This window comes from Peromyscus leucopus, chromosome 19, assembly GCF_004664715.2.
Source record: "Peromyscus leucopus breed LL Stock chromosome 19, UCI_PerLeu_2.1, whole genome shotgun sequence".
Taxonomy (NCBI): Eukaryota; Metazoa; Chordata; class Mammalia; order Rodentia; family Cricetidae; genus Peromyscus; species Peromyscus leucopus.
In genome coordinates, this window is record NC_051079.1 from 64,874,022 (window position 1) to 64,888,141 (window position 14,120).

Consider the following 14,120-nt stretch of genomic DNA (forward strand, 5'->3'; position numbering starts at 1 on the left):
TTCCTTGTCTGCCCTGATCCTCTAAGGTGAGCATTGCTGTCTCACTGTAGCCCCATGCTAGTTATTCAGCCCATGTCATCTCCTTCCCTATGCCCATCGAAAAAAAAATACCATCTTCAAGAAAAGCCATACTCCTGGCAGCCATGAGATGCCTCAGAGGGTAAAAGCTCTTGGTGCTCATTTTGAAAACTTGAGTTCAATCTCCAGGGCCTGTAGTGAGTCTTTCTCTGTTCCACCAGCCACTTCCTGAATCACAATACAGAGACTTATTATTAATTATGAAAGCTTGGCCGATAGCTTAGGCTTGTTTTTAGCCAGCTCTTATAACTTAAATTAACCCATTTCTATTGATCTATGTGCTGCCCTGAGGCTCATGGCTTGTTACCTCATCTTCTACATGTCATGCTTCCTCCGTGTCTCCTCTTGACTCTGCCCTTCTTCTTCCTAGCATCCTCTGTGCCTGGAAATCCTGGCTAGCCATTGGCCATTTAGCTTTTTATTAAACCAAGCAGAGTGACACTTCTTCACAGTGTACAAAAAGATTATTCCACAACATTTCCCCCTTTTGTCTAAATAAAAAGGAAGGGTTTTAACTCTAACATAGTAAAACTATATATAATAAGAACAATTATCAGGTATTTCTAAATAGGAAGGGAAAAGTATTAGCTTTAACAAATGAAACCATATACAGTAAGAATATTTATCAAGTAAGAATTACATTTACAATGTCCAGTCCATTTATTTATATTTGGCAAATTTAGAGAAAATATTCCATTATTTATCCTTTCTTGATGAAGTCTAAAGTTTGGTACCTAATTAATCTTCTATTATAACTAAGGAAAATTATAACTATCTAGTCTTCAATCCATCAAAGACCCCAGAAGGATATAATATTACCTGAGTAAACAGGAAGTGCAAAGCAAGCTACTTCCAAAATGACAGAGGATGCTGCCTGCCTGAACAGTTACCCAAGGTCCCTCTACAGAGTTACAACATTGGGGCCTACATCTTCAGCCTACAGACCTAGAATATCTGACAGACTTTTCTGTGAAGCAGGAATTTTGAAGAACTGATCTACCTTGTCTTGGCAAAGTTTGACAATTGCCTTTTGTGTATGTGTGTGTCCGTGTCCTACTTGTCCAGTTTGGACAACATACTGTCAGCAGTTGAGGTAAGGACAGTTTCTTGCCCAAATGGCTAGCTTTTGCCACAAAGAAAGTAAATTCCAACTGGAGGTTCTTCAATGCCCATTGTCCTTTTCTGAAGTAGATTGGTGCTGCCAGGAGCAGATGTGTCTCACTGTCATGAAAAGCCTTACATTATTAAAACATCTTAAATGCCATATTCTGTAGGTCTTTGAAGTGTTTGAAGACCATCTATTTAAAATATATCTTGTTTTACTTTGAAAATACACCTAATATGACTACAAGTTTGATTGTTATGAATGACTAACTACTAACCTGTATTTTTAAAATTATACATTACATTTTTAAATAAGCTGCATAAGCACAATACCCCAAACAAGAGTAGAAACATACATTCAGTATAACAAAAAAAACTTTAAATTTGTATCAATATACCCAAATCCATACCAATGTAAAATATTTGAGGTTAATGGTTGTCTTTTTATCCTATATTTATATATTCCCCCTAAACAATAACAAACATCCATAACCCATTGAATAACCAAAAGCCACCTACTCCGTCTTTTGGGGATATGGATGTTGTGTTCTCTAGATTACTTCCTGATGTCTGTGGATGAAAGCATCTTTAGGGAACCTGAGAAAATGGAGATAATGGTCAAGTCCTGGGAAAACTAGTTATAACATTTGTTGTCCAGTCTCTGTAATGAGAAAGCACAAGGCTTATCTGCAGTCCTGATTAGAAAAGTCTGTGAGGTTGGACCATCTCAGCCAGCAGCCTTGAAGCTGTTCTGGTTGCAGAACTCTGAGGAAATTCCAACAGAGGCACTCTGAGAGGCTAGATCAAAGGGCCACCTGCTTCCATTGGTGCCTGGTCCCCTTGTTCTGAAAACACATAAACTTTAAAAGGTAACACACATATCTGCATTAACATAAGTATGGACAGTGTGTTGTACACAAACCAGCCAAAGATGACATTTTGTTTTATGTTCGAACAGATAAAACATATGCCACCTGTCTTGTAGTTTTTCTAGGTTTATTTCTTTATGTCTGTAGCCAGGATTTTCAGGGGGTCTCCCCCAGTCAAACCTGATCTCTATCAATCTTGAATTGGATCTCTAGCCTTTCATTGTCCAATGTGGAAACAAAAGCATAACCTCTTCCCCAACTTAATGTATATATATATTTTTTACTTCAAAAAACATTTTTTGAAGTTAAGACATTTTAAACATACATAAGTTGGTTTAATTGAGTAGTTTTTATAATCCAGTGTCTCTTAGCAGCTATTGTTTGCCCATCAGCAATCAAAAAATTTAAAGTCAATACAACACCACACAGGATCCAGACTCCGTATTTTCCATCTTTACATGGCTGTCCATTTTATGTTATTTTAGTTTTTTCTTTAAAGACTTTATCTTATTATTTATAAACTATTTTTCTATGACTGTCTATACCCATTTTCTTTTCTTTTTAAAGCCTACTCACATTATTTTAAACACACTGTAACTTGTTTAGAGGATTTTTCCTGTCTGGATCTGCTTTACTACATATCTGTAACCTTTTCTGTCTGCATGAACTAAACTTAAACCACCATATGGCCTAGCTCATGGTGCCCTGGCGGCTGGAGCCTGCAGGCAGCAGCTGGAAGATGCGTCTCTATACCATGGCCCGCATGAGAGACTGCAGGACTAGGAAGCCATGTTTAACTCTGTTTTTGTGTGTTTGGAACCTCTTTTAAGCTTTCTTAGGTCTTATGTGGAAATATGTGGCCCATGTTGGGCAGCATTTGTAGTGAATCTTTCTCTGTCCTGCCAGCCAGCTCCTAAGTCATGACAGGGAGATGTATTATTAATTATGAAGCTGGGCTGATAGCTTAGGCTTGTTTCTAGCTAGCTCTTATAACTTAAACCAACCCATTTCTATTAATCTATGTACTGCCCCGGGGCTCATGGCTGTTACTTCATCTCCTACATGTCATGCTTCCTCTGCACCTCTTCATGACTCTGCCCTTCTTTGTCCCAGCATCCTCTGTGCCTGGAAATCCTGCCTAGCTATTGGCCATTAGGTTTTTTATTAAACCAATCAGAGTGATACTTCTTCACAGTCTACAAAAAGATTATTGCACAATAAGGGTCCACATGATGGAAGGAGAGAACCAATTCTGGCAGGCTGTCCTCTGACCTCCACACGCATGCTCCGTGGCACGTGCCCCCTCCATGAATAAACAAACAAACAAACAATAAATATGTAAAGGTAGGAAAGGGAGGCAGAAGAGGGGAGGCTAGGCAGCCCTGTGAGCCTGGAGGGGAAGAGAGTGAAAGGTGGGAGGTGAGGGGGCGTGTGAGGTGAGGGAGGGGGTGTTCGGGTGAGGTGAGGGGGCAGGAGTGGGGGATGAAGTGGGGAGGCGGGGCTGTGATGATGCACAGGGCTTGCTGTTGCTCACTCTGCTACCCTGCAGGTTCCACAAGCTGGAGAAGTGGCGACGGCCCTTCTTCAGAGTGCTGCAGATGTACAAGAATGCCTCAGTGCTGCTGCCTGCCTTCTACAATGTTCGCAACACCCTCGTGTCCTTCCGGGTCAAGTACCTGCTGGATGACTTCGGGTCACAGCAGCAGGTCTACTTCTTCCACCCGCAGTACCTGTCAAACATGTCCCGCTACTGGCTCAGCCTGGGCGTGCGCGCAAAGCGCATCAGCACCGGCCTCATCCTGGTCACGGCCGCCCTGGAGCTCTGCGAGGAGGTGCATCTGTTCGGCTTCTGGGCCTTCCCCATGAACCCCTCGGGCTACCACATCACGCACCACTACTACGACAACGTCAAGCCCAAGCCCGGCTTCCACGCCATGCCCTCTGAGATCTTCACCTTCCTTCACCTGCATAGCCGGGGTATCCTCCATGTGCACACAGACACCTGCAATTATGGCTGACAGACAGGCCCATCTTGGGCGTCTCAGCTCCCATCCACTTCCCTTCGGGGTTCCCTGGCCCTGCCGTTGTTACTCCCTAAGGATTTAGGGTTTGTGTTTGGGGCCTGGGGTTGGGGGGGGGGAGTCAGGGACAGAACCCATGCAAAGTCTCTGCCCTGAGGTTCCATCCTGTGCCTCCCTTTAGTTGCTGAGCCACTCTCCAAGGTCAAGGTCATAAGCACATTTCCACTCAGTTTCAACTTCCCAGAGAACACGAACTGTGGTGGCCGGCTTGCGGCGAAGTCAGGCCCTGCTGAGAAGAGACTAGCAGGGTGAGACATTCACTTAGCAGGACAGAGCACAGTCCAGGCCTCATTCGGACATTTGGCTGCCCAAGTTTCATACCAAGGACTCAGCCATGAATCACCATCTAGAATCTCAGGGCTCAGAGGCTAGCCCTTCTAGGGAACTAACAGTGGCCAAGTGTCCTGGTCTACCTGGGTGAACTCAAAAGACTTCAGGGATATCTAATCCAGGCCTGTGTTGGCATCACCTAGGACTCCAGTAGCTGAGAGCTGTGCCCCCCTTTACACAGTCCTTGGCCACACACAGCCTTGGTGCCTCTAGGTTCCAGCATTTGACCTTTGACAAGAACGAAATAAACCAGACCAGCCATTTGCACTAAGATCTCCAAGCCGATGTTATCGACTCAATAAGTGCTTAGCAATTTGCTTCCTGTTCTGCCTCCCTATTTTCAGCTCCATTTTAATCAGGAGTTATTTATAAAGATCTGTTCCTCTTTATGTCCCTGAATACTGCAGAATCTTGTTAAACTGTGTTCCTGAATAGGAAATCGTCAGCTGGGAAGCTCCTTGTCACGTGAGCCTGGCGGATGGCAGCTAGCTGGGGCTTTAACACCCACATCCCTGATGTTTCTCTTGCGAAGGTGGCACACACAGGTCACATGCCTGCTGTCTTCAGACACAGGGATTCACCACGCCCGGGGCTAGGGAACCCAGCTGTGCCTAGGCTGAGAGGTCCTTACGCCATCCACATCTGAAATTCCTTCCAGTTGCTTCCTCCTGTGTATTTCCACCCAAAGTGTGATGGTGCCCATGGTCACTGTTGGTGGATTGCCTTGTGGAATTGTGGATTGTGTGGGGAAGACTTTAGCTGAAGGCCCTTCCTTTGTCTTTTCCCCTCCCCATCCTCTTCCTCTCTCCTCCTTCCTTCCCCCCCCCCCTTAGACATTTCTAGAAAGCCTGTTTTTGGTCTGGTCTGTGTTTGGGGTCATCTCTGTCTTCTGCAGAGGAGCAGAAAGACCACATCTGCACTTCAGCCTGGCATGCCACTCTCAGGAGCAGCTCTGAGAAACCCCCACGCAGGCCCCCCACCTGACCTCACTTTGTAGGTACCAGAACAGGCCCAGCTGAGGAGAGAGCTGGCTCTGAGGCTTCTGGCCAGCTGGAACTCCCTCCTCTTACTATTTTCTGAGCCTGCTTCCTCCGGGCTCTGGCCTGCAGGTGCCTGGAGCTCATTCCACACCCCGCTGTCTGGATGCTAAGTCCCAACTGACTTTGAGGCCCTCCCAGGAGACCCCAAACCTTAGTCTGCAGGGATGTGAGGTCATGCAGCAGCTGCAGAAGCACACAGGGCAGCACACATTGGTAAACCAGGAGCTACTACACAAGGACAGGTGTGCTTATGGCTTTTCTGGCTATTTCTGCCAAGGAAGACGTTCTGAGAATGATCCAAGTTAACTGAGGTTTATAGCCAAAGTCCACACCTAGCTGAGTCCAGTTCTTAAAACCATGGAATGTCAGAACTAGAAGGTTTCCAAGACCTTCTGTCCCACTTAAGGAGACAGACCTAGAGTAGAGAAGAGACTTCAGTGGTCAGACTGAGTGTCTGCCAGGGACAAAGCCCGGGGAATAGGTGTACTGCAGGTGGGCAACAGCCTGGCCAGACATCAGGGTATCCCTAGTTGAGGGTGCTTAGAACCTACCCTAGCTAAAGCCCTCACAGGAGCTGGGGGTGGCACACTCAGATCCATCTCAGGCCCATGCATGAGGAGGTTAGGACATCCTTCTGCCTTATAGTGGTCCTTCTGCCTATGAATTTCAAGGCAGAGTCCTCCTGTCCCTTAGAGTGCCAGTTTCCTTACCTCTTCAAGTAGAGACTTCGAAAGGACTTATGGGGTCTCTACAGTGACTACTGAGGGACATCCATGATGTGTGGATCTAAGCTGTAAATAGTATTTACTATTAAAACTGCTGTGTCATTGTGCTCTCCGGTGGTAGCCTTACACTGACCGCTTTGCCCACCATCACAGTATCCTGTCGTCACTACAAGACCCTTGAGGTAAAGGGGCTAGAATGGTGCGGGTGACGGGCTGAGGTTTAATGACGCAGGCACTTGCTCAAGGAGAGGGCTCTGCAGAACTGTGCAGACCGCACTCCAAACCTGGGGCCCAGGAGGCAGCCTCTGCTCTCCAGTGCCTCTCTCCAGCCCTGACCTCTACAACAGCTCTGTGGCCTATGCACTGTTGCCCTGGAGGAGAACTAAGGCCATCTCTACATTTTCGAGCAAGGAGAGATACCTGAAAAGCATCCATGTTGAATGATAACATGAGTGACTTGCCCCAGGGCACATGGCCAGCTAGAGGCTCCCCTGAGACTCACCCAGTCTCCTGGCTTTCAGACCACATGCTTTCTGCTGTAGTCAGCATGTGTAACATTTATCCCAATGAGACCAGGACATTGATTCTGGGACCTCTCTGCCCCATCCCATCACACAATGCAGACTACCAGTTAAATTAGTTTAAGGACTAATCAGTTCCCCGTGAACCAAGCAGCTACTGTGTCTTCCTCTGTGCTGGAATCCATTTCCGGGCTTGAAAGGTGGCGGCAGCAACAGCAGCAGCAGCAGCAGCAAGTAGGTGACTCAGTGCTTAGGCAGGAAGAAAGGGAGGAGGCTCAAGATCAGGCTGACTTCTGGAACCTTCTGCTGCTGCTGCTGCTGCTGTCGCATCTCTGCCCAGACTTGGAGAAGCTTGGAACAACCCTAGATACCGCTGAGTCTGGGGAAGTAAGCAGAGGCTGCAGAGCATCCTATTGACTTCAGCCACGTATCACTGCATGCTCCTTGCGCCAGGGGATACGTGGTGGTTGAAGATGCCCTTCTGGTACTTACCATCATGTGGGTGCGCTGATGCAGAAAGAAGCCCTTCTTAAGCACACACAGGAGCTCGCTGTGTGGAGAGCTCTCAAGACCAGGTTCCCAGTCACCAGAGAGAGGAGCAGGAGGGGAAGGAGGGGGAGGATAGACAAGTCAAATTGAATCCTGAAGGTTAGCAGCATAGAGAGCCATTGCCAAAGAAGGTGCTCTGCCTTTGGTCTCATCCTGCCTGACAGCCATGTAATATTGGACGAGGTTGACTCCGGTCCTCATGTTCTTTCCCGCTGTTTCCTCCTGATATGGCCCGGCCTCTCAATGTCTCTCTGCAGGAGGTTCTCCGTCACTCATCCTCTGTGACTCTTCCTCAGGGCTTTCTTAATAGCAGCGCTCCTGCTGAAACCGCATCTCCCGAGAGCCACCAATCCTTTCCTATGGGCTAGCGCTCCCCAGGAGCATCAGAAGCATGTCCATTGGGGCCTTCTGAGCATCTGCCTCTGCATGGCATCTCAGACTTCTCAGCCTGTCTGTTCTCTACTGACGTAGGTAGAAGTGTCTGGACTCAGAGTCTCTTCCACCATTTAGTAGGTTTGTGATCTTGGGGAGTCCCCAAAGCCCCTAGAGGCTCTGATTCATCATCTAAAAGAGATAAGAACTTCAGGTCATTGGTGTTTCCAGGATTAAGTGACATGGTGTTGTGCAATCCTTGGCACAGTACCAGCACAGACAGAAAACCCGAGTTCTCTCTGCCCAGACTTCTTTCTTCTTCACACTCTTTTTATTGGTTCCCAACTCCAGCATAAATATCCCTAGAGTTCATTCCCTTCCTGTATTTGCCTCTGCCACTGCCATAACTCAGACTCTTTTGAGGGATCCTTGTGTATTCTGAGAACTGGCATCTCAAAATACCTTCAGTGAGGCCCATTGCTGCTGGTTCTTATCTGGTCACTTCTGTAAATGATGTCAGGTTATGAGTCCTGCTACATCCCCTCTGTGGAGTAGGACACACACTCTCCCCTCTGTGCTTCTGAGGCAACTAGCACTGACTTCCATTAGGATATCCTCAGAGCACACAGCTAAGTGTCCCCAGACCCCCAGTGGATGGATGGTTTGTGTTTTCTCCAGGGGAAAGCTTGGAACCAAGCTCATTTTTGTGCCCCTGGCACTGACACAAAGCCTCAGAATAGTGTTAAGAACATCCGTGACTGAGTGCTTATCATCCTGGGGGCATGTAATTGCAGCACTCAGGAATCAGAGGCAGATGACCAGGAGTTTGAGTCTAGTCTGGGCTACATAGCAAGTCCACCTGGGTGAGGGCCTGGCCTTCTGACTCAAGCCCATGCTTCTGCCCACTTATTCCAGTTGCCTGGAACAAACATGGAAGATGGTACCCAGAAGTCATGCCTCAGCAATGAAGGCTACAGCATCCCCTTTCTTATACGCATCTTTTTTCTCTGCATTTGGAAAAGGCCTGAGTTGGAACCAGTTTGGTAGAACTCAGATTTGCCTCAACTGCTCATTCTGATCAGACGGGACCCTGTTGCTCCCTCTGATGGTGTTCCCATGGTAACGTAGAAATCCACACTCAGCCACAAAGTTCACAAAGACCTCGAGATCCTGAAAGCTCACTAAGGGAGAGAATGGTTGCTATTTCATTGACACTCACCTCACTTGCCCTGACTACTTCCCAGAATGGTCCCTTGACCCCTAGTAGCCAAGAACTGGGGTGATGGATAGAGAATGAGTTTTGAGCCACAGAAATAGATGCTGTAAACCACATCTCAAAGCCCATTTTGCGGAAGGCAAGCCATGCATGACCTCTGCTTTAATCTTACATTCGGCTCTAGTGAGCATGGGTCTGGTTTCTAATAGATTAAGGCTGGTAGCAGGTTTTGGGTAAAGCAAGAAGTGGCAGCTAACAGTCTGCCAGCAAAGACCAAATCTACAAGGCTCAGAAGTTATCAGGTGACATGAAGCCTCCTGGTGAAGGGGCAATTAGGTGTGTTGTAATAAGTCCAAGGGCAAGATAGCTTCAGGTCCCTCCATCCCAGACATACAGCTAAGGAGACAGGAAAACTTCCAAGCAGTGCTAGTCGACTGTCTTTAATAAGGCAAAGAGGCACCATACTTCAGGCTTTTTTCATCCCCAGAGACCCAATATGAAAAGACCTAAGTAGAAATCTTGGTGCTTAGGACATTGTTCCTCAGGTTTCTTGAAATTCCTGTAAGTGAAGTTTTCATTTTTGGAGATGAGTGAACTCCCTTGTTTAGATTTTTCCTTTGACTTGATAATTCTCTCTTGCTGCTCCCCCCACCCCTTTCCCCTTTTCAGGGAGAGAGAGAGAGAGAGAGAGAGAGAGAGAGAGAGAGAGAGAGAGAGAGAGAGAGAGAGAGAGAGAAACAGGTTCCTTTCATATTCAGCCTCAAAGAGACATTGCCCCTTGCCTGTGAGTGGATCCAGCACATCCTCTTGCTGATCTATCTGTTCTGCTCAGGCTTTCTTGTCATTCAGCCAATGGTGCATCACCTGGAACCCAGCTTGGTGACTCTTGGCCTCTGTTGATTTCTCTTTACCCACCTTCTCTTTCTTGTGCAACAAACTGAACCCAGGACCTCATGCATGCTAGGTAAACATTCTCCCACTAAGCCACACCCCAGACACTGGGTTATTTCCTGGACTTAAGCATATGACTGCTCTTCTCTGCAACTGAACCTATTTTCTCATTGACCCTGGCTATACCCTGGGAAGAACCTAGGACAAATCCCAGGTCACTGGTGATGGAAGATTCCTGTTGGATACCTACACTTTCCCAAGGTAGGAGGCGCTAGAGCAGGTGGAGGTGGCCAGTGGCTTTTTTTTTTCTTCTCTTATGGTGTTCTTCTACCTGCTGGGGGAAATCCTGATGATCTGGTGGCTGATCCAGGCCTGGCTTTTACCCTTGCCCAGTATCTGTGTAGAAGCTGCTTTGGTGTTCATTCCAGTCTGAAGAGCAAGTCTGTTACACTAGAACCACCGCCTGAGTGTCTGTACACAGTGGGAAGAGAGGAAGCAGCTGACCACGAGGACAGTCCTGAAGGCCACAGGCCTGAATGAAACAGGAGTGTAGAAGGAATGGACATGGGTCCCTCATGCTGTGGCCATGCAGAGGAGGCTGTGGGTCCCAGTGGCAGCTCCCGCCAGCCTCCCCAAAGCTAGCCATCTCATGCTCCTGCTTGTTTCTGAGCAAGGTCACTGTCCCTGAAATCCAGGGAGACTACAGGTTTAGGGCAATTAATGGGAACTTTCAGGTGCCATTCCAGGGATCTTGAACAAGATGTTTTAAAAGTTGGCAGTAACTTCCTTATCAGACTTGTATTGATGCCTTCAGTCCTAAAGGGGCATGAGCTAGGTCAGATACAGGGCTAGCCTGTTGCTATGGCTGTCGGCAGGTACTCCTTAAGTGGTGAACATGGCTGCCTAGAGCTGAGCAGTAATCTGATCCAAAGGAGACAGACACAAAGGGAAGGCAGAGATGCCACGCTCTCACCCTGCTTTCAGGTAAACACTGGGCATCTGTAGGTCCAAGTGGAGAGGTGGTGTTTTATCAAGGGCAGCCCCAAGTCCCTGCTATAGGACCAAACTTACAGCTCTGCCGTTCTTTAAGACAAGTCGCACCGTCAAGGTAGGGGCCTGTATCAGAGTCAGAGCTCTCGCAACACTGGCTACCTTCATAAAATAACGACAACAAAACTTCTTTCAACACCAGTGTCTTGACTGCATCTCTAATAGAACTACATAAAGATGTGTCTGTGATTCATGCAAGCCAGAGTCTGCTTGCCCGGTGAGATGTAGGTAGGACGGGCTCCATCCCTCATATTGGCCCTGGGAATGGATGCTTTCCCTGTGAAAGCTCCCAAGGGCTCATATTTTTTCATGTTCCTCTGTCTTCAGACTCCTGCTGTGGGGCCATTTCTGTTTTATAGGTGTTACTATCCAGGTGTTGAACACAGTCCTTTCCATGGTGTCTGATGGTCACATCATAAATCAGGGGCTCCTGGGTAAGAGATAATGGGGAGGGATGAAAACCACTTCCTCACGGGCAGTCTCCTGTGCAGACTGTCCAGCCATTGGACCTTCCAACATGGGCACCCTTACCTTTCTCACCCCTCCCTTCCCGCTGCCCCTTCTCTAGCTCTTCATCTCCCCAGCTCACGATCCACAGTAGAACACATTGCTACCATTTCCTCTGTGCAGCTGTTCAAGCCTGGTCTTCTGCTAAGCATGAGTCACAGACCACTTGCCAGCTTCCACCTTCCGAGTAGGAAGACCATTTTCTCTCTCAGACGAACTTGGTGACAGCTGTTGGCAACAGACATTTAAGTGTTTCATTATGACACTTGTAAAAATGTTAAACACTCCAAGCATTATAGATCATAAGGATGCTCTCCGAGGGTCTGACCCAAACTCACAGGAATGCGGGTCCCCAATGGTGAGGTGTCAAAGGTGAGACTGGGCATGAGAAATGAAGAGGACAGATGACTGGGGCCGGGAGGTCTTGCATAAGCTGATGTCTTATGCCAAACAAGTTTATTAAGAAGTACAACATCTTATTTACTGTTGCAAGGGTAGAAAGGGCCATGGTAAGCAGAGAGCTAAATCAGACAATGTTGGCAAAGAGAGCATGGGGTACCTTAGACACAGCTGCCTTGGTATTGATAACCACAGCCCTTCAGTGAGGAAAGCTGGGTTCCCAGAAACTGAATTTTAACTCCTTCAAGGCCCTTGCCCCAGCCTCCAGGCTAGACCTTGCCCAGTCCACTCCTGGGCAAGGACACAGAATGAACACCCCCTTTGCCCTCTCACCAGGGCCTCTGAGAAAGTCTTGGATCAATCTGCCTCCCAACAAGGTCCTCTCTGAGAGCCAGGCAATGTCTTTTAATATACTGGAGGAAGGCAAGTAGTTTGCTCTTCTATAAGAAGAGGGTGTGTTAGCTACCACAACAGCCAACAGAAACATTTTTAAAAGGGGAAGAGTCATGTTAGCTCACAGGTTCAGAGGCTTTCAGCCCATTCTGGCAGAGAGTGAATTATCAGCATTATGCATTGAGGAGTAGCCTGGGCCATGGCAATAGGCTCCTGTGGTGGAACCAGGTGCTGACTATCAGGTCCACTTACAGTGACATACTTCTGACAGCTAGATCTCACTTCCTAAAGATTCCACGGACTACCAAAATAGCCCTCCAGCTGAAGAAGAACAAGTGTTCAAATGGTAATACAGGATTTCTATAAAACCTTTGAATAAATGAATATGTGAATACTCTAGGGGTGGATGGAGGTGGTCGTATTTCATTTATTTGTTTAATATCATTTATGAAATGCATGCTGTTTGTTATGTCGCTCATTCAACAAATATTTCCTGAGCGCTGGGCCAGACTCTTTAATGCTTTTGGAATGCAAGAGGGTGTTATAGAGGAGCCCTGAGGCCACTGCAGGCGGTACCATGGAGAGCTCTCACGGTAAGCTTCAGTAGAAGACTGCAATTCTGCACCTGCTTGGAGAGAGAGTTTAGGACCTTGTGGGAGGGTTGTGTGGCTCCTGCCAGGAAAGCGAAAGAACGCAGCTGGCTGGAGATAAAACCGAGGCGCTGGACAGAGGACAAGTCTGAGGTGAAGAGGTGCACCAGGTCCACAGCATTGACTCAGAGTCAGTTGACAGAGGAAGAGGACATCATCAGGTCACCTCTGAACAAGCTCACCCTGGTTGCAGTATGGGGTGCAGGATTGCTGTGGCATGGCCATGGCCATTCAGGAGGTTCCTGCTGGTGGCTAGGTAGGCCTGTGGGGATGCGGTGATGACCAGTGGAGCAATAGCACACAGGGACAGGATGAGACACCTCAAGGGGTAAGTGGAGAAAGAAGACAAGTCCACAAGGGTGTGATGTGTGACTAGGGAGGGCAGTTTCAGTGACAGTAGTGATTTCTGAGGGGAGGCACAGATGCCTAAGTCCCTGGCCCTCCCCAAGGGTGGTATTACTTGCTAGAGGAGTGAGAGATCTGTGTGGCAAGAAAGCAAGTTGGAGAGTCTAGACCTGGCATCAGACTGCAGATGATGCTACTTCCCAAAGGAGGCACTGGACCATGTACAACATTTCCAGATGGATGGGCAGAACATCAGTGAAACCACTCTTGGGCCCTCATCTTGAGGCAAACACATAACAGGAATGGCAGAGCATGTGGAATTATTTTGCTTTTTTTTTTTTTTTTTTTTTTTTTTTTTTTGAGGTGAAGTCTCACTATCTAGCCCTGGCTAGCCTGGAACTTGCTATGAGGACCAGACTGGCCTTACTCGAACTCACAGACCTACCCATTTCTGCCTCCAAGCACTGGGATAAAAAGGTGTGTGCCACTACACCCAGCTAGAATTGTTTTAAAAGAGCTTTAATGGAAGGAACTGTGCAGTGAGCCCACCCTGGGGGAAGGGTGGCAGTGGCTGGCCTCTGTGCTGCCTCTTAATTCCAAGCTTGGTGACAGTAGCTCTTTCAGGACCAGCCGGAGCAGCTATGGATTCCCAGAGTACTGGGACCTGATTCTTGCTCAGGACACCAAGGGGGCCCAGGTCACAGCATTGGGATGATGGAGGGCCATGATTCTGAGGTTTGGTTTCTAGGACATATAGCACACAGATCATCCACAAGTCATCTCAGGGCAAAGAAGGCTTGGGAATGGAAGTGGAGTGCACCGCAGGGCAGAGTTTAGAGCTGTTATCCCAAGGGGTGACATGTCCATATCTAGGGAGTCTGCTCGAAGGAAAGCCAGAGTGTCATAGGAAGAGCCAACATAATCATCTGTGGGGCACATGAGCAAGTCTTCTGCTGTGGGATGGTCTTTCTGTACTCTGTGAATATGTGTTGCTACCATT

The 14,120-nt window shown here is 47.7% G+C and overlaps 1 protein-coding gene across 4 annotated transcripts in view; it reads left to right on the top strand.

The window, feature by feature from the left end:
* Positions 1 to 4,735, top strand: part of St8sia5 (ST8 alpha-N-acetyl-neuraminide alpha-2,8-sialyltransferase 5) — a 69,183-nt gene extending 64,448 nt beyond the window's left edge. For all 4 annotated transcript variants that reach the window (XM_028871971.2, XM_028871972.2, XM_028871973.2 and 1 more), the window contains one exon: positions 3,601 to 4,735. In XM_028871971.2, the coding sequence (XP_028727804.1) occupies positions 3,601 to 4,069 (469 nt within the window). In that variant the 3' untranslated portion in view covers positions 4,070 to 4,735. The remainder of the gene's footprint in view (positions 1 to 3,600) is intronic.
* Positions 4,736 to 14,120: the final 9,385 nt, after the last annotated feature.